General features: G+C 39.8%; 1 protein-coding gene across 1 annotated transcript in view; it reads left to right on the plus strand.

Annotated features, from left to right (window-relative positions):
* NPTN (neuroplastin) overlaps positions 1 to 21115 on the plus strand; it is a 37467-nt gene extending 16352 nt beyond the window's left edge. The window contains exons 4-9 of the mRNA XM_063142875.1: positions 1105 to 1199; positions 6591 to 6724; positions 7471 to 7744; positions 18352 to 18373; positions 19158 to 19230; positions 20066 to 21115. Coding sequence (XP_062998945.1) covers positions 1105 to 1199; positions 6591 to 6724; positions 7471 to 7744; positions 18352 to 18373; positions 19158 to 19218 — 586 coding nt within the window. The 3' untranslated portion in view covers positions 19219 to 19230; positions 20066 to 21115. The remainder of the gene's footprint in view (positions 1 to 1104; positions 1200 to 6590; positions 6725 to 7470; positions 7745 to 18351; positions 18374 to 19157; positions 19231 to 20065) is intronic.
* The last annotated feature ends 234 nt before the right edge of the window (positions 21116 to 21349 follow it).

Genomic DNA, 21349 nt, shown 5'->3' on the forward strand with positions numbered 1-21349 from the left:
TTTAGGTGGTGCGTGCATTCAGTGTCACAAGTCTTAAGTGTTATGGACTGGATCCAGATTTAGAGTTGATCCATTGAAATCAATTGGACACATTAGTCATGTTTGATTGACTGTATTAATGTATTCTGAGTGTTTTGATTTTTTTTTTCAAAAACCTTTAGCAATAAAGTCCGGACCATTAAGAAATAATGTTCAAAATAGCAAGATTTCCACTGGTTAGGAGATAGGCCTTCTGTGCTGTGCATAGGTAATTGTCTTTTCTGTAGCAAGCAGAATAAATTTGGCAAAATCACTTGCAGTGCATAGGTAATATTGTCCCAGTGTAGAATGAAAGACAAGCCAACATTGTCTTGACCTAATGCTGGTTGAATGTGCTTGGAAGCAGGGGGACTTCTGAAGTGTAGTAGGGCTGCAGGTGTGAGCCCCCCCTCCTCTATCTAGAACTTGAGAGGAAAGTGGGGGTCATTCCTTAGCTCTGAGCTTCAGAAGCATGGATAATTTCTACTTCGGATTGCCCTCAGAGCTCAATGCAGCATCTGGAAAGACCCCTCCTAAGCCTATATCAGGAGGGGCAAGGTTGGTAAAGCCATAGATTTGGCTGGAACTTTCTAATTTTATTTTATTTTTGGTACTGGAAGTAGGTAAGAGCTCCTGTACTTTGGCAGACTTTGGGGGAGTCTGAGTATACATACTGTATACTAAGTATGGTTTTACAGGTCTTGGGGGATATGTTTGACTTAAATCTATTGTGTTTTATTGGTTGGTATAAATCACTGTTAACCAACTTTGAAGCAGAAAAGTGAATTATAAATCTGAATTGGTTGAATTTCAGGTTGTCTTGCGGAAGTTTCTTAAAGCTACGGTGTTAAGGATACAACTTTCAACCAATTGTTTCATATGTAGTATTTAGCTTTTGTATTTTCATGTGTAAGAACTCCCAAGAAAAAAGTGCATGTGGCATTGAAAAGACTTGAATAGATGTAGAATCACTTTTTATTCAGCTAACAGAATGAACTGAGCCCTTGGTTTTCAGCAAGCGTTATTGATTTGTCACCAGTTCCTGGCCATGTTACCTATTTTGACCCATGTTTCCTTCCTCTGCAGAATCCCGAAGCCCAGGCCAGATGATTCAGGGGAATACTTGTGTGTGTTTGCATTCACTGGCTCCCCTGTAGCTAATGCCACTATAGAAGTGAAAGGTATTCCTTAGTGTTTTGTTTTCCTTTCTCCCTCTTTAAAAGCTGAGTTTCTGATAATTGTGTCTTTTATATCACTCCCATGGAAACAATTTATTTACCTCTTCCCTTGTATATGCTCTTACTGCACGAGTGGTCATCTTCCTCATACATTTTTCAACAAATAGTGCTTTTTTATGAATTGTTTATATCCAAATTGCCAACACAATCCCCAGTATGCTTAAAATAGCATTTTAATGGTATTGTTTCTTTGCTGCACTATTGCACTCTGCATGTCCTGTCAAATTCTTGAATCAAATCCCTTGCAGCCAATGAGAACTGATTCTGCTAAGTTGCTACTTCTCTTAAGAGTTCCTGGGTTTCCATATAGGAGAAAATGACGTGTTCTCCAACCTACAGCTTGCTTCAGAACAGTGCTTTGGAGCTGGCTCAGAAGAAGTTGTGGAAGAATCTCTCTTGTAAAGGCAAGAATGTCTCCCTGACCGAAGTTGCCCCGCTCCTTCCGCACATGCTGCTGATTAACTTTCCTGCTCCTCCTGCACTTCACTGTGACTGGAAGAGAGGCACGTGTAGTGCTGCACGAGTCCAATAGTATGTGTATTTGAATCCCAGGCTGCTGCTGCTCTTCTCCATCCCTCAATCTGCCCTGGTTCTCAAGGGCAGAGTGCTTTGTCTGTTTCAAGATAATTCATAAATGGAGAGGTAGAGTTGAACTGTAACCTATGTTTTTGCCCTTAAGAGTGTTATAAAATGCTCTCCAGGCTCCTGGCTATAGGTGAAGGATCACAACGCAATCAGAGATGGGCCTATTTCAAAAGGATTTTGTAGTTGTCCTAACATTCAGTTTTTTTCTATTGTAAGAGAACAAACAAACTAACCTCCAGAAATCATGGACTGGAAGCTGAGCAAACAGCATTTTCTAATGCATGAGTGTCTGAAGTCGTCTTACTGGAAATCCTTATCAGTGCTGCATTAGAGCTTTGGAGTTGTGGCTTGTAGTATCCAGCTTGCTTACTCATCTTTCTCAGAAGCTTAAGGGACAGCTAAATCCAGTGTGAACAGAAACTGCTTCCTTCTCTGCTTATCGAACCTTTGTCTCATCTCTATGGCTTTGGAGCAGAAAAGTGTAGGAAATCCTTAAGCTAGATCGTATTAAGGGGGTGGGGGTGGGGAAAACGATCTTGGCTGCTTGATCACTGTGCAGATTAACAATTGGCCAAAGTCTCACTAGTAGAACAAGAAGGAAAGCGAGTGTCTTCAGGCAGCCTACAGCTTAAAATCAATTCCTATCAGAGGGCCCAAATATACTTTATGCTCATGCAGATAGAACTATGGATATCTCTTTGTCTTTCTCTTTGCACCCTCCCTCTCTGCAACCTCAGAGAAACACATCTGTACTAATGCTGTACTCAGCATTAGTACAGAGCTATGCTGAACAATGGAAAGCATGCATTGTGATGTCCCCTCGTTGCTTGCGTTAATCTGGCACACTTTCTTTGTAACAGAACATATATATGATCAAGATATGGGAGAAAGCCGGGTCACCTTTTAGTTACTCTAGAAATCCATCTTTTTTCTTCTTCTTCTGCCTGACACTGTTAGTGTGGTAAAAGTGGGCCAGCATTAACAAAATGGATCTATAGTAGCTACTTCTGTGAGTCTGAGCTTTTCACTGCCATGTGTTAAGCGGAGTGTTGACAGATGGGGACTGAGCGACACTGCAGCTTAAGCTGATGAGCACTATTTTTCCTTCTAATGATGGCAATTTAGTCACACTCACTAATCCTACAGTGTCAGTTCCTGTGTTGTCAAGTGGCCATGTACGCCATTTCCATGAAATGGAAAGGGAACTTTCATATGCCACATTGTCACAGACTTTTGATTTGACCTAGTTCAACCATTGTGCTTCTCTATTTAGACTCTGTTCTAAAGTGGCAGAGAATAACTATAGGCCTGTTTCGCATGCTGGAATAATAATAATAAAAAATCTTGGTTAAAAAATACCTTAGTTATTGTGAACTGGTGCATGTTGCTGGATTGAGTATGGGAGTAGCTAAACAACCCAGGGATTGTTGCTTGGAGAGTCCAGGAGTTGTTTAGCCACTCCTGCTGAACTAGCACACTCTTACATGAGCAGCCCACTCTGGGGATGCCCACGTAGGATTTGATTCATTTTTTAAAGTTTTTTGTTTACTAACTGTATGTTGCACTATTTTAACACGCTGAATAAATATCTGAAAAGCTTTCCCAAAAGCCAACAGCAGTTGAACTGAAATATTATAATAACCATGGCTTTAATGTTTTATATTCAAATGAATTTGAAGTGAATATATTCTATTGGAATACTTAAGAATACTTTAAAACATGACCACCCGAAGGCATACATTAGATGAAGGAAAAATATGAAAGCACTGAAAACTGTTAACATATTAGTTTTAGAATCATTAGAATCTCCAAAGAACTGTGGACATAATACATTGTTTCCTAAAGATTGATGCTTACATTAATTATGTCTTTGATTTGCCCAATTTGACTTGTATTATGTTCACTCATTATGTTACTAATTAATTTTATGAACCAGTGCATTTCTTAAAAATAGAAAAAATTTCCACCCCACATCACTAATGATATAGGGCGGGATATAAATGTTTTAAATAAATAAATAAATAAAATAATGTGTGTTTTCTTTTCTTATATGATCCTTTTAGTGAAACTTGTTAATGGAGGTAGCACATAGCCATCAAGACTAGTATGCATTGATAGCCTTCTCCTCCAGGAGTTTGTCTAACCCCCCATTTAAAGCTATCCAAAATGGTGGCCATCACTACATCTTGTATTGAATTCCATAGTTTGACTATGCGCTGTGTCAAGGAGTACTTCCTTTTATCTGTCCTGAATCTTCCACCAATCACCTTCATGGGATGACCTTTGGTTCTTTTATTATGGGAGAGGGGGGGGAAATGTTTCCCTATCCACATTCCCCACACCATGCATAATTTTGTAGACCCCTATCCTGTCTTCCCTTACTCACCTTTTCTCCAAGCTAAACAATCCCAGCTGTTCTAACCTTCCCTCATAGGGGAGATGCTCTAGCCCCTTGATTATTTTAGTTGCACTTTTCTGCACTTTTTCCAGCTCTACAGTTAGATGCTATTACCAATTCTGTGCACAATATTCTGAGTGCTGTTGCACCATAGATTTGTATAAGGGCATTATGATGATTATTTTATTCTCAATTTCTTCCCTAATTATGCCTGGCATGGAGTTTTCCTTCCTTTTTCTTTTTTACAGCACTGTACACTGGGCTAATATTTTCATTGAACTGTACACCACAACCCCAAGAATTCTTTCTTGATTGGTCACCACTAACTCAGATCCCATCAGGTTATACTTTAAAAAATCATCTTGGAGCTCCTCACGATCCCTTTTTATTTTAACCACCTTAAATAATTGGGTGTCATCGGCAAATTTGGCCACTTCACTGCTCATTCCAAATTCGAGATCATTTATGAACATGTTGAAAGGCATTGGTCCAATACAGATCCCTCCATTGGGAGAGTTTACCATTTGTTCCTACTCTCTGCTTTCTGTTCTTTAACCAGTTATTGGTCTGTAAGAGGACCTCCCTTCTTATTTCCTTCATATGCTAAAGTAGTAATCAGGTAATTTAAAATTCAATTTTGTACAGTAATTGCTAGATCATTTTGTGGGGACCTATTGATTTTTGAAAAGATGGGATGTCCATAACATAGGCAGATTTTGAGTCTGAATGCGGACTCTGAATAACCTATAGCTTCCATCTTTTGATTGCTAATTGTAGTATGACCTAATGCAGAGATGCATGAAAAGCTCAATGGTGACTTCCTGCCGGTGATATGGGTCTTTGCTTACTCCATTTTTTGTGTCTCTACATTGGCTATATTTTTGTAAGCATAGGGTTGTTGTTTTTTAGCATGGTGACTCCCTTGTATTTAGTGGAGAATGTGTGGGCCCTTGAATAGCTTCCAATGCCTGTGGTCTGTTTTGTCAGACCTGGGATTGGACTTTGACTGGATTAACAGATCAGAGCCCAGCAGTCGCCTAGCAGGACACGTGTGACATAATTAGCTGCCTAGAAAGCGAATGGGTTTCAGAGGTGGTAACTGAAGCATACCAAGCCATCTGCTAAGTGAAGGTTCATCTCAGGCAGTTCATTGATCTCATCTAATCTCTCAGGATGTTACACTGCAGCTAGACTTGAAAGTTACAGAAATGGCCAAGTGAATGGTAGTGGCACTACTTAGCTAGGAGCAGGTATGGTAGTGTAGGATCTTCAAGGATGAAGGAGCTTTCTACTTGTATTACACTAGCTCTCATTCTCCCGATAGATCTAGATTTAAAAGAAGGCTTCCGGCTTCATGGATGGGGTGGGGTGGAACCAAAGCTTTAAAAGCTGACTGTTAAAAATAATTTACGGGACCAGTAAGTGCCATGCCATTAAGGCATAGTATACACTTGTAAAATATACTAAATATGTATGAAAATAGTCAGTTGTCATTGAATAACTAACACACCATTTCCAAACGGACAAATTTTAGAACGCCATACTTGTGCTGACACTTGGTTTCAACAAATAAATGTCTGTCTGTTAGAAAGCGCTAAGAAACCAAAAAGATAATTGTGTGCATCTCACACTTTCTCATCAAATGTGATGCTTGCTCTTCTCTCTATGGTATGCTAGTAATTCACTTGTTTTGGAATTGTACGTTAAACAGATGTGTGGATGTTTCTCAAGCTCATTCATGGACTTGGGGAAAAAGTAATACTCAGTTTATATTCAGTCTCTAGCAGGATGTCCTGGTGGGACAGTTTTCTCTAAAAATACAAAGGCTGCCTTGAATATTGAAAATACTGGCCTTTATGCACTCTTCATAAACCTAAATGTGCCCACGTTTTCTACAGGACTGCTACTCGGTGCAAGCAAACTAAATGATTAGCTACATAGAACAGATAAAGGGAATATTTTTAGAATAAAAGGAAGAATGGTTCAACATGGTCTTTGAATCATTTGAAGTACTAGTCACACCTGGGAAACTAGTCCAGTATTCAGCAGGGTAGCCATGTTGGTCTTTTGTAGCAAAACAGGTCTTATGACATCTTCCTGCCAGAACAGAACATCTCTTTTGATGATCTCAAAACATTTTTAAAAGCATATTTGGAATAATTTGTCTTCAGTATGTAATATCAGTCAGCTGTGGAATTGTAATATAAGAATTCGGAGCTTGCGAGGCAGGGAAGCGTTTGCAGCAACTTTCCTCTGCGTTAGGCTTGGTCTAGATATTTAGTTTAGTGAGTGGTAATGAGACATAAATATATGTGTCTACTTCTGAAAGATCTCTTTTGTGTGTGTATTAGCCGCTCCTGATATTACTGGGCACAAGCGAAGTGAGAACAAGAATGAAGGGCAGGAAGCAATGATGTATTGCAAATCTGTTGGCTACCCACACCCTGAATGGATGTGGTATAAGAAGGTCAATGGGTTTTCTGTGGTGAGTATAAAATTCAGCTCCACTAGGTAAGCTTGAACTGCTGGCTGGTGTTTCTGATGGGAGATAAATACATGAACAGTCTAGTCCAGTATTATCTGTTCTTATGGGCAGCACATCTTCAAGGTCTCAAGCCGATCTTTCGTTGCCCTCCTATTTGATTTTCTTTTTAACTGGAGGTGCCTGGGAACAAACCTGGGGCTTTTCTACATGCAAAGCACCTGCACTACCACGTGAGTTATGGGTCCAGAATCATGTATTGAGCATATTGCTACTGAAACAGGTAACTTCTTACGGGTCACTTGCCCTTTTGTGATCCGTAATGAGAGCTAGCCTCTTTGACGCATAGAGATCATTGTTGAAAAGAAAAGGAAAAAAGATCCCCTGTTGTGCAAGTTCCTTCACAAAGTCTTCCATATCCTCTTCTGCCTAATCTAAACTGCTTGACCTCGAGGCAGCGCATGTGTGGATATTTGAGATATAAATCCCAAATGGTCTCAAGGTGGCTATACACACAAAGGAAGGAGAATGTCAGTAAACATGTAGCTATTGCTGTAATACGGTTGCCTTGCTTCTCCTCTTCCCACATCCATGTTGTTGAGCCTGCGGAGCAGAGAACATCAAGCATGGTTAAAAGTATGTGTGGGGGGTGGGAATGAATGAATGAACAAATGAATGAGCAGGGTGCCCACAAATGCTTACTAAAACTCCTTGTTTTGGCCTGTGCGCCTCTGTTTACTTCTCATCAGGCGATCGACAACTCTTCCGGCCGCTTCTTCATTCTAGTTAAAGATAACTACACCGAACTGAGCATCGTGAATCTTCAGATCAATGAGGATCCTGGCGTGTACGAATGCAACGCAACCAACTCGATTGGCTCTATGGCTGAACTGACCATCCTGCGTGTCCGCAGCCACTTGGCTCCTTTATGGCCCTTCCTGGGAATTCTGGCAGAAATAATCATTCTTGTTGTTATCATTGTGGTTTATGAGAAGAGGAAGCGGCCAGATGAGGTTCCTGACGGTAAGTGTTTTCTAAACTACTGTGTTTCCTGAGGGAGCCGGCCCCCTCCTTTGCTTCAAGCACACATCCTTTCAGAATGTTAACACCTATAAATCAGTCATTCAGGAATCCAAACTGCTGCAGGCTGCATGATAAATCTTAACTTTCTTCTGTCTCATGTGGATAAAGTATAAGGAGCATTATTTCGGCTTTATAAAATGTGGCTTGCAGAACAAGGCGTCTGCTGGCTACTTGTGTGCTTGCATTTGAGATAATTTGATGTTACATAAAGCAGGGGTTTTACATGAAACCTGTTGTTTTTGGAAGCAGTCCCTTAGCCTAGCTTCTGGACTGTACTAAGGGCTCATCTACACCAAGCAGGATATTCCACTATGAAAGCAGGATATAAAAGGCAGGAACCACACTACTGGTTTATAGCGGTATTGAAGTGCACTGACAACTGTTGGGGCCCATTGAGACATACCATATACCACTTTCATACCACTTTCATAGTGTTATACCCTGCTTGGTGTAGCTGTGTCATGGGCCCCAACAGTTACCAGTGCACTTCAGTACCGCCATAAAGCAGTCGTGTAGATCCTGCAGTGCACTTCAATACCGCTGTAAAGCAGTAGTGTGGCTCCTGCCTTTTATATCCTGCTTTCATAGTGGAATATCCTGCTTGGTGTAGATGAGCCCTAAGAAAAGTGGGACTGGTTTCTTATTATATAGGATGATTACATCACCTCTTGTGAAAACAGCCCAAAGGAGAGAAACGTGGTTTTAAATATATTGTTGGGCATTTCCAAAGTGACTCTGCTCACATACAGGCGCCTCTATGAGTTGTATATTGTGCTGTCTTGCTGACGTTTATTTTGGATTCTTCAACATAATTGAAAAAGTCTTCGTTTCTCTTGACCAAAACTGCTTGCCAGACTGCCTTTGCACGGGCGGCATAAGGGCTGGTTACCCAAAGCATCTACAACTCTTTATAGTGGAAAGCTGTTGTTCATACTTCATTTTTCATTGTTCTTTTTTTAAAAAAAAAGATTTGTAAGAAACCTCAAGAATTAATACTTTTTAAAAAATAAACAAGCCAAGAGCATAGAACAGAAACCTAATATTTAATGATCGAGAAACCTAATATCTTCCTTTTATAAACCAAGGGAGATTGTTTTGGAAGCATGCCAAATCGTGGGCAATTTCCTGTGTAACATCAGTTGGAAGGGTGTTGTTTAATATACTGTGGTTGCTTCACAAAGTGTGATTGATATTAAGGCAAAATGATGCTTTTATTAAATGGCAGTTGGGTGTATATGCAAGGACCAATATTGCCTATAAAATGTGACAATTCTGGCCCGTTTAATGTATAAGCAGAAATACAGTCCCGGCAGCAACTGGTGTTTAGAGTTAAGGCTTCATAATGGATTCCATCCTACAGTCCTGTTTATACACAGCTAACCTTTTTGAGATGAACATATCTGATGCTCAAAGGGAAGCTTCTTGGGTAAGTTTGTACAAAAAACAGATCAACATATTTTGGGTAGAACCCAGCTAGGGAAGTTTTCCTTCTCCAAACTATAAAATATGTGTGGTCAGTCTGAGACTGGAAGACTTATTTTGATATGGAAATGCTGAAGTGGAGTGCATGCTCTGAAGCGGGAGAAAACTAGTTCCAGAAATATATAAGTAACTATTTAAACGAAGGGGGGGGGGGTGCGTTTTTATTTTTGCTCTGCTTCTTTGAAATGTGGCTTAGTAGCGGTACTACTAGGCATGTGAGTGCCTTAATGTATATGAGCTAACACTGCAGGATGGCTCCAGAGCAGCTCTGAGAAGATTGCTTGCTTGTATGTCTGCAGACTAACGTGAGAAAATGTCTTCTCGCAAGAGATTTCTGTTCAGCCAAAGGCTAGGAATCGGAAAAGGTTGTGTGTCTCTATTGCCACTTCCTCTGCAGACGGCTTCTCGATTGGGGTGGGGGTGTCTTGATGAAAGTTGAGCTCTTCATTGCCTTGTAACAAGACCCAAACAGGTCTGCAACCAGATTGGATGGCTGCAGCTTTCAGTCTGGCATGAAAATAATTGTGCATGGCCTTCTTTTAGAAGATCCCGGTTACCGTTTGATTGGATTATAAGCATTTGCCAATGCTGGGCTGGGCTCATTTCAATGCACTCTTGGAAAGATGCATGTGTCAGCAATTAAGTGTGTGGAAATTCTTGGATGTTCCTTGTTGTGTTCTTACTTAGATGTTTGAGAACTCAGGTAAGCAGATAAGGGGGTTGTTGCTTGATATTGATGGCACCTTGGTACTGTCAGCCAAATGGCTCACAATTAGGATCTCTGTTGTTATGTAGCAGTATTTCCTAACCTCAGAGATTGATGCTTCCTTCTAAACTTCATAGAAGTTGTGTAACATCAACTTCTGAAGAAATTCCAGTATCAACCTCACCCCTTTCTTCAAAGGGACTAGATTTTAAGATGCATATCTGTCAGGAATTGATTACCTTTTCCTTTTGGCTCTCTGGGTTTTTTTGGTTGGTGTGGTGAAAACACTCCAAATGCAAAACTATTCACAAGGAACAAACAAGGAGAGTGAAGAGGAAACTAGCTTTCCTTAACCTAAGTTAACAGTCATTATAATGGTTAAAAGTCAAGGAATGCCAAAGGAGAGTTCAAATATTATCTTCCTCCTTTGTGGTACGGGTGGTGTAATGATGTGGGTATATAACATGATATAACGTATCTGGTAGATAACATCAGCTTTCCATTGCACTAATGAATAGTGGTTGTGAACAGCCGTTAACTCAATGTTTTGCTCTGTGAAGTGAGCCACTGAGATCTTCGTTTGGCTAAGTCTTCTTAAAATGAATTCAGATGAAGACGTTAGTGGTTAATTGCCATACAGCAATTAAACTGGGTTATTCCATTTTAATTGGTTTGTGGATCACAGCCTAATTGGGACAGTTCCAATACAACTTTTTTCTGATTTCATCCATTCTAAGAGGTGGTGGTGTTAATAGTGTGATATTGCCCCTTCTTTAGATGATGTACCTTCATTTTCCATCTTAAGGCTGATATTCTCAGCATTGTGGTACATGCAGGTGTAGCCTCATGTTTAAAAGCCATTGTATTTTGTAGTACACGGATGGCAGTTCCACTGTGTGCTAATTCCTGGATGCTAATTGGGAAGCACATACAGAGAATTGGTTTTCTGGTAAATGTAGCTAGATGAGAAACGCATGAGTGGGGCTATCTTCATATTGCAAATACCCTTGAATGTGAATATAGGCTCATGTAGTGTAAGAATTGTCCCTTACTGATTCTGCGTTATGTGTTTCTGATAGTGACCACTTCCACATCTTTGCTCCCCGAGGTAGCATGCCTGTGGATAGTTCCATTTCACCTTTAGAGTCCCATTTGGGGATCAAAATCACATAACAGGAAGAGTCTAGGGAAGCTTACAGACACCTCCTTGGAAATAAAATTAAACATGCACCATGTGTACATTAGTTAAAATTTGATTCCCAAAGAAATGTCTAAGGGTATGTTGTGTTTATATTCTCCTTTTAGCAGTTCAGTAGCTTGTGTTCGCTAAACCTATCCCTAACAGTTTGCTCAGGTAGTACAGTTTCCAAATTGAATCACTGGGTCTCTCCATTGATTATTCCCTTGGCTCTTCCCCCACCAAGGAATTCTTTTTCATTATTACTTGTCGGAATTGTAATGTCATCTATGTCCTTGTTGACAGTGACATCCAGTAACTGTATCACAAAGAGGCATTTGCTTAAAGGATTCACCTCCACTAGAGTTCTCCTCATGAACATTTTGGGAGAAGGAAAAAAACCCATGCTTTTATCAGAAAAAAAATCAAGTCTAATTGCCCCGAGCGAAGATGACCAGATCAGTCATTTTCAGCAAGAGGAGAGAACTCTTGCTAGTACACAGAAAACAAGACTTACCTGCTACTCGGATCCATTTTGTCTTTAGTTTACACCAGCTTTCCATCTTACCCAGTGCTGGAGGACTGACAAAATCTAGGGGAACATTAAGATCAGAACCAGAAGACTGAAAGAATACTCAAAAGGCAATTAGTTACTTTTGCCTCCTTGTGATATATTTGCCTACAATGTGTGGGAAGCAGTCAAATCATCATGACTGTTCTAAATTGGGCCAGCAGTGATAGATTCCCCTTGCCTCTCTGGTGACAGGCAGGCTGAGGTCCTAGCTTTGTCCAAGTTCACATGAGATGTGCTTTCACATAGCTACTTCTAATATGCAAGTTACTGAGCATTCTTTACCTTGGCCTTCCGATGTCCCAGGTGCGCATGAACCTTGCATGTGTTTTCTGTTCCAAGGGTGAGGAGTACCCTGTAATAAAATTGCCTTTAAGTTCAACTTATCTCAGCGGCTGCTGATTAATGTGTGCTGAACTGGGGTGGGAGAATTCCCCATGGACCCTGGTGTAGTTTATGTCCCATGACAACTGGGATCCTAGTCTAAAAGAATGAAGCATTTGGACTTACGCTACGCTTCTTGAAGTTTTTCTTTCTTTCTTGTAATGAAGAGGCATCGCGCTTATTGCAAGTACACGTTTGTCCATTCCCAGCCTTATCTGACTTTTCCTACAGGCTCTACTGATGATGAAACACTGGTCTTGCTGCTTCTGGGGGGGGGGGGGGGAGGGGCAGGGTGTGAGAGAATCTTTCTACCAGATGTGCTGGTTACCTGCAAGTCAGGCATGAAAAGGCTGCAATCTAGTGCTCATTGTGATTTGCTGCTTCTTGGCTACTTTCTGACGTGTGTATTCCCAGAGGATGCACACACCTTGGAAGCTCAGTGTGATCAAGTGGCAAAAGTGACCAACTGCCTCTCTTAAGACCCTTTTCTGCTTCATACATGACTTCAAATCACTCTTTCTTAAAGATTGGCAGTCATAGAACTGGGGATGAATGAATGTGTCTCTTTCTTGCAAGCGTGACTGGCAGAATGTCTATACTGGCCACGTGGCCTAAGACCTAATTACATCACCTGGATGTAGCTTTTGTTACTTAAACGGGAGCATGTAGCATTTTTGCCTTATAGTTAAGCTGGTTATTGCCCCAAAGAGCATAAGAATAATCACTCATAAGGCCTGTTCAGACAACATGCTAAGCCATGGTTAGGCCACTAACCCCTTTGCAGCAAAGAGTTAGTGAGCGTGTTTAAACCATGGTTATGTAGCCACCATGGTTAGGAATGGTTCATGCTAAGCCATCATGTTTAGCTTGTCATCTGAACAGGGTCAGAGTGAGCCATGTAATATGCCAAAAGATTGTTTTCATGAAAGAATGCTTTTATTTGGTTTAGATTAAAAGTGTGTGTGTTTGGGGGTAAGTAGAAAGTAAAAACCCTTAGCTACCACCCAGAGAGCTCTGGCTATCGGGCAGTATAGAAATGTAATAAATAAATAAATAAATGTTGCAAATAGGTGTTCCTACTTCAGAATACTTTTTTCCCTGCATTAATTTTAGTTTAAGCTATAGTGCCATGCCATTTCATTTCATTTTATTTTCTTAATTTGTGAACTTGATATGGACTAAATTCATACACCAGCTGTGCAGCAGTTTCATTCCATTGCCCTACTTTCATTCTAATATTCTTTTTTTTTTTTTCCCCTTGGCTTGGTCCGCGTTATAAATAGTAATGTGAAGAAAACATTTAAATTGTCCTCTTTTTTTCTCCTCCTTTCCTGTTTGTCACTCCTGTACATGTCTAACCTCCCTAGCAAAAGGTAGATACTTCTGAATTAAAAGTTTATGTTTCTTAGAGCTGAGTACATAAGCTATACTAGTACACAACCCTCACAAAGAAAGCATAGTAGCTTTGTAAGTTGCCGTTTCTCTTACCCTGTTAGTTTTGGTAGGTGCTGTTTCAAATCTACTTGGATTGATTATGACCAGATGCTGCTGCCTTTTAGAGATTTGTTCCTTCATTCCTTTTCAGATGGGTTGCATTGGTTATTACATGGGGATCATCATCAAAGTACCATTTATATGTCCCAGGTGTTTCATTCTACTGATACAGCAAGGCTGATATTTATCTTTATTGGATGCCCTTAAATTACATCTCTCAAAGTTTTTGCTTCCAACTCTGATGTCTGATAGTTCACAGAGGAATTGCTAACTTCAAAATACTGTCCCTCGGAAACTCACAAGCATGTTCTATTTTATTTCCAGTGTTGTTATTGCTGAGGGAATATGACTCTTGGAATCAATCCTGAAAATTTGCTGCAAGCTTTTCTGCTAATTGGTAAAGAATTCAGAGCTTGATGCTAATCTGGAGCAGGTTTTGCTGCCACTTGTGAAAGAGGATTCAGACCACTTCTATGCTTCAGTTTCTGCCCTTCTATTGGAATGGCATTCTCCCCCCCCCCCCACCGGGCTATATAAGGAAGAGTTCTGCAGAAGTGGCAGGGAGTGGTTTAAAGTAGGGCCCATTGCTCCTGAAACCTGGAGGTTTGTGGGTTGGCAAAGTTTGCAGTTCCATGGCTTTTCCCTTTACAAAATCTGATATGGAAGATATACATTCCAGTAGCCATTGCATATTACAATGTACATGTAGGTCCTGTGCTAAATATATATATATATATATATATATATATATATATATATATATATACACACACACACACACACACACACACACACACACACACACTCTTACACTTACTTTTGTAAAGGAATTAACTTGTGTGCATTGTAACATAAGATGATCCCACGTGTGAATCAGTTACTATGCATGCCAGAATTTTGTAACGTGGAACATGGCCCAAATCACAAAGTGTAGCTTGGTTGGCAAACATGATTTTGGCCATTGAAATGTTATTTTTTTAAAAAAAAAGTTTAATTATACGGCTTATCAAAGCACCCATGCAAATTTACATAGTCATGGCTTCTGAGATACTTCCTTTCAGCTGCCTCTTTTTGCCCTCCCACAAACATTTGCCTGTTTCTTCATCAGAATTTGCCTCTGTTCAGCATAACATTAACGAAAGATAAGTATTACCATTGACTTAAGAAAGGAGAATAATATTTCCTTTATTTGGGGGTTCAGTTGGCAACTAGTTTTACAGGTGGCCCTTTCAGGTAGAGAGGTGAAAGTTCCTCTGTCCCTTAGTGATTCCGTTGTTCCATAGGAAATGCATTGTAGCATTTCTTTTCCTTTCTATATGAAACTGGAGAGGCAGACTAGTGTACACCAGAAGAAGCCGCAGTTATTGTGTGTGTAGTGGTGGTTCATTTTCTACTGTTCCTATCTCTCCTTTCTGCCCCCGCCCCATCTATTTCAAGAAGTGAGGAGGCCGTTTTAGTCTATGGACTGCTATTTCTTAAAAAGTGTAACCCATACACACCAAGAAAAGAATCTCCTCGTTCAAGGCAAAGTCTTTGTGCTCTTAAGTGATTGCTACAGACATAACCCTTCTCCGCTACAGGGAAGAGGCTCCAAGCGTGGTGCTTTACTACTTCACAGAGCCATAAGCCAATACGATGCACAATCTGGTTTCTCAGTGCAGATCCTCACTTTATATTTAGTACTGTTACTCTATTGTAGAAACCACAATAGACATCTGGTTTTATGCATTAGCTACTTCTTATACTTTTTATCTTGCTGTCCCTACTAAAAATCCCCAAAGCAACTGCAAACATCACTTTTAAATACCAAATGTGTCATTTTTATATAGGGTGTGGAGGGTGCATGCCACTCACTTTCTGAGGGGAATGTGCATGTAAAAATTGGCACGGATTCCTCTTAAAAAGCTTTTCTTAAGTGTCAACTCTGAAATCACTGGAACCTCGCTTTGGGGGATTTAAAAGGGATTTTTTTTCCTTATGTGCATGTATGTTTCAGACTTGGTCAGAGGTGCTGTTCAGGTACTTTTGTACAAAACTTAAAATGAGAAGTCAGAATTGCCCTCGGACACGTAGCCATCACTAAACTTCATGATACAAGCTTTAATTTTGGAAATACCTTTTAGAGATTACTGAGCATATCATCTCTCTTTAAAAAGCATCCTGTGCCTGCAGTTGTTTTTAAAGTGCCAAACTCTTAACTTGATAAAGTCAGCCGAATACCTCCAGGATAGAAGTACGTTGCTGCAGAGTGAGAGCCGTGGGACTGCGGTCTGAAAAGGGGCCAGGCCCGTCTCTCTGGACACCCCCCACTCCACCCATCAAAATGGAATGCAGAGGCATGCCTTGCCTTGTGTGGTGACAAGTCAAGTACTAGCGAATTAGAGAATTACTAGGTCATGCTGTTTGAGTTGTGTTGTTATTTGTCAGTTACTATGACTTCTTTTTTTCCCCCTTCAATTGCATCATTCCTTTAAAAATGGTGGTAAGTGAGAGAACTGCATGCTTTGGAGTTTGTTTAATCTCCGCTTCAGTCTATACAATGCACAGTTCATAATGTTAACACTTTTCTCAGTTTATCTCATTCACGTTCACAACTAATTTGGGTTTAAGTTTGCTGTTGAATCTTCATTTTCTAATTTGTACCATTTTTCTGTAGTTCTGTTCCTCCCTTTTTATCGGTCAACTTCTCTAGGATTTTGGTCCTTTTGTCTGTCACGTATTGTACCGTGCTGAGACTGGTTTTGTAATGGCTAAGTGGCTGACCAACAAGCTAGTAACGTAAAGGCTTTCTATAACAGCCACACTTGACTGGACATAAGAGGGAGGTGGTCCAAGATATTGTTGCATGTAAACAATGCAGGCCAAACTCTGGCACCTAATGCATCAGTGCTAGAGCACCTATCTGGCTTCCTTTTGTAAACGCAAAACCTTTTTGTTAAACTTACCTTCAGTAAAACCTTCATTTGTAAGCTCAGTCTTGTAATACCCAGGATTTTTGAGGATCAGTGTGGCTTGGGTAGTATAAGTCAGAGCTTGCAGAGTGATTCTGAGAAGGACAAGGGCCTGTATCTCTTTCAGAACTGGTTAGCCAAACACTCCGAGTGTCCTTTTTATAGGCTGGTGTGACTGAAGCAAGGCTTTAAGTAGAATGATTGCTTTAATATAGCACCACTAACACTGCTAATTTCTAGAAAAAAACTAAGAACTCTCACCAGTGTCTCTCAGATTCCAGTAAAGGCTCCCAAATCTTCAGTTTATTTAATGTAGAATCTATAGCACAGGCTGCCTCTTAAGATCTTTTGGGAATTGAAAGATGTTTGTTTGAGGGAGACTTAGTTTTGCTGTAATGTGCTTCATGTTTCAATATCTGATGTGTCTCTGTATATCTCCACTGTATATACAGCACATTGATGTCTGGTTGTCATTACTAGTCCTAGTTCTCTCTGTACCTTACTCTGATAGTTTGCTGTTAGCAACAGACTTTTGTGGACACTGGTGTGTCGCTAGTGTGTTATTTTGGCTGTAAAGCTGTTGGTTTGTGGTTAGCTCTTTTTATTTTAAGCGTTTATTTATTTATTTTTGTTCTGGTAACTGTGCTGGCGGTGGCTTTCCCTATCCGTTGCCTCGAAGGTAAAGGTGGAGTAATGTTCAGCTCCGATCGACATTACTCCTAGTGTGTGCTCATGCGGTTGCCTACACTGTTAAGACTGTAGTTTCCATAACTGCTTTGTGTGCCCTAAGTCCCCTTGTGGAATCCTGCTGAGTTCAACAAAACAAAACAAAAATTAGAAACTTTGGAAAAATGATGATGAAACAGAAAATGTTGTCAACCATAGAAGTTCTACAGCACAAGTTTGTGGATTGGGTTTTTCATTGCTTAAAAGGTGCCTATCTCTCCCCCCCCCTTGTGTAATGTACTACAGCATTTTAAAGCATAAATGAAATGTGCAGTCGATCATAAAGAAGCCTACGTGAAAAGCCACATGTTGACCTTTTTTTTTCATTTTCTAAAAAAAAGAAAAATTTAACGGGGCAACTTTCTGGCTGTCCCACCCAACAAGCTGAAGTCTCTGTGAATTGTAACACCAGTGTAACCTTCGTGCTATTTTATCAGAAACACTCTCTTTTTTTCCTATTTATATATGTAATTACAAAAGCTTGCTACTATTGGAGGGACTGCCTTTTGTTTAGCGTCAATCAAAATTGCTTCTTCCACTTTCTGAAACATAATTTTATTAAGTCATCAAGCAAAAGTGTATGAAAGGTGGTTCAGGAGAAGAGACGGTCTATACATGATCTCCTATACCAATGTTTTGCCCATTGAGAGTTATGAGAGGGGAAAGCATTACTTTTAGAAACAAACAGCAGGATTTTACAACTGAAATGTTGGTTTGTCTTCTCATCTATCTTGTAAGATTGAACCACTGGAACTTGGGGACAAGATGAGTCTGACCACATTGCAATAATCTGTCCACTACAGTTGCAGTTTTTCATGATGAGCATTCAAAGTGTTAACTGAAACCATTTTGAACAACATACCTTGTCATCTAAACTCAAATCCAGAAAAAAGTAACTTCATGAACCTTTGCAATACCAAATGGAATGGCCTTTAAATAAATGCTGAATGTAGATGATACCATTTGCTGTCCAGTGCAAGTTTACTACAGAACCTAACTAAGATCTTCTTTTCTTCTCTCTTTCCTTCATTGGATCACAACAAATTCCTGTTGCAGATGATGAACCAGCTGGGCCAATGTAAGTACTTGATCATTAGTAGGCCTGTTTCTGCTATCTGGGGCAACCGTTGTCCACCATTTTTCACCTGTCCCACAATGATTGGTCTTTCATGGAGCCCTTGTACATTGCAAAGGATTCCAGGACATTGTGTTGTAGACGGGGCTGCCTTTGAAGACACTTGAGAAGCTTCAGTACAGCTGCTGGGGTTAGGACTGGCACAGCTCAGTTTTGACCATATTATGCCAGTTTGGGGAAAAGCTTCCTGCTTGCTTCCAAGTGTAGTTCAAAGTGGTAGTCCTTACCTTTAAATCCCTAAACGGAATCTACTCTTTTATCAGCATGCCCACACTTGTGCTTCTTCTAAGTCCCCATAAATGTGCAGCTCCAGTCAGAGGTGAAGCAGATGTCAACACAGAAGGGTTTTCTGGCCGTGGCATCCCCGTTACGGAATGGCAGTCCAACATTACTTTTGATGCACTAAGCACAATCTTTTATTCACTTGAGCATAATTCAAATTCAATTACTGATGAGTTTTTAGTAGTTTAATTTTCTGGAGAGGAGGAGCCAGAGCAAGACCACACATGCATCTTTCAGTACCTTGTTAAAGATGCTGCTATACTGAATGGACTGGAGAGAAACTGATGCTCTATGAATGGTCAGGTGTCAATGATGCATTCGGCTGTTAAGGTGATTGTTGTGGAACCTGGCCGCTGTTCTATCCAGAAGACTTTGGAATGGTTGTATAAAACCTATTTTGCATTTTATTCACATTGAATTTTCTGTTGCCTTTTTTCTTCCCTAGGAAAACAAACTCCACAAACAATCACAAAGACAAAAATCTACGCCAGAGAAACACAAATTAAAGTAATGCTTATGTAAGTTGGTCTAAACTGAGAATTTTGTAAATTATAGCTGTGTGTGTGTGTGTGTTTTAACCTAGAGTAAAGGGTGAAATAACTAGAGAGGCCATCCCTGTTCATGTAAATGCCACACAGGATATCCTGGGAGCAGGCAGGGACAACCCCAGGACATTCCCAGGATAAACCTTAGGTCTAGCTAAGGCCAAAGTGATCCATCATGGCATTAGGCTTGGGCATACCTAACTGCATAGGATTGCAGATTGTGGCATGTGCCAGTGGCCATTGTGAATATACAACCCATGGGCTGTTTTAGGGTTGTGGGTGGTTTATTAACCACACCAGCAGCCCACCCTGTCCAAGTTCAGGATATGGGATGTGAGACAGGATATTTTCTGTTGCAAAGTCCAGATGATGTTTGTGAACCACCCTGAAAGCTTTGGCTAAGAAGCAGTATAGAAATATTATAAATGTATGAATGAATGTATTCCACTGAACTCTCAGTCTAGTTAAATGTCGTTGTTGTTTTCCCATAATCTTCTTCATGGTTTTAAACTTGTTTTAACCAGCTCCTATGTTTAGTAAATTCTGGATTGTTTTGTTTTGATGTGTTAGTAATTTTGCAAGCTACTTTATTCTATTTATTTCTCTTGATATATCTACAAATATTGAAATGTTTGAATGTTTATTTTTCAGCAGGCATCAACTACTGTTTCTGACGTTTCTGAACATTTCTTCTACACTCTTCCTAGCTAATAGCTTAAGAGATAAGAAACTGATAGAAAACAACTTCTAAAAGTGGTGCACGTTACATTCAGGATGTAATTAACCACTAACTGTTCTCATTTTTCAGAGCTTTTAAGTTTGAGAGACTGATGAAAATATCACCTGCTAAAGTGAATAATTGGAATGGTTGGTTTTCACACTCCACTCCTATCTCTGATGTTTTTCTTTCAAGTGAGCAACAAATGACTGTCTAAAGCATGCCTTATTTAGCCTCTCCTATAAGGATGACCTAGCCGATACATTTAATAATGCTTCAGTATAGAGGGTGTAAACTATTTGGAGCTTGATGTGCTGTGAATGTTGCTTTTCCCCCTTCTTCTTCTTCTTCTTCTTCTTCGAGAATATTAAGTATTTCAAGTAAAAATTCCAATCGTGCATGCAGCATTTTTTACTTCCTCAGTGTAGCTGTTAAAACTAGTAAAGCTCCAACATGCACTGCTGCCATCTAGTGATAACTTTTGTAAAGTACAGCAAAACCTAAAATATATACAGTATATATTTATATTTTTGGGGAGGGGAAACCAAACTACAGTAAATGTTTGATTTTTAAGCTGCTAAATCCATTCCTTATATTGTATGCCTGAGAGCTGAAAGAATTATGTCCAGTATGTAAGAGGAGTAATATAAATCAAAATTTATCCTAAGGGCTTAATCTATATAGAAAGACTTAGATATATAATCAAAGATTGCAAGAACTGGGATAGTCCAATAGGTGATGATGAAACACAGTAAGACACTGTAGTTTATAAATATTATGATTTCTTTTTAAGTGATTTTGTTTTTGTTAAATCATGTAAATTTCTCATTCTTTTGCACTGATGTGTTCACATTCTTGTACATTCAATTCAGGCTGAATTTTATAATTTCCTTTTTTTGTTTTGTTTTAATGATGTTGAAATGTTATGGCATGGTGATACTCTATGCAACAGGTTTGTTTCAGTTTGACATTAATTTTTCATGTTGATTTTAAAGACTGTAGAATCACAGATATAACAGGGTTCTTAGATCATGGCGTACCTGTAGATGCATGAATTTGTGGTGTGTGTACTTGTTGAAGTGCAATGATGTGTATAAAAAGTGGATTCACCTGTTTTTAAAAAATAAAACACTGACAAAAGCCTGGCTTTGAGACTGTTTTTCAATTATCCCATCGAACTAGAATCCTGTGTTTATACCGTAACTCCAGTAGTAAGCATAAGCACAAGGAGCCACTTGTGTAGAATCATAGAATCATAGATCATAAAATAGCAGAGTTGGAAGGGGCCTACAAGGCCATCGAGTCCAACCCCCTGCTCAATGCAGGAATCAATGCAGGAATACTCTGACAACACATCTCCAGGGGCTCGACAAC

This window comes from Elgaria multicarinata, chromosome 16, assembly GCF_023053635.1.
Source record: "Elgaria multicarinata webbii isolate HBS135686 ecotype San Diego chromosome 16, rElgMul1.1.pri, whole genome shotgun sequence".
NCBI lineage: Eukaryota > Metazoa > Chordata > Lepidosauria > Squamata > Anguidae > Elgaria > Elgaria multicarinata.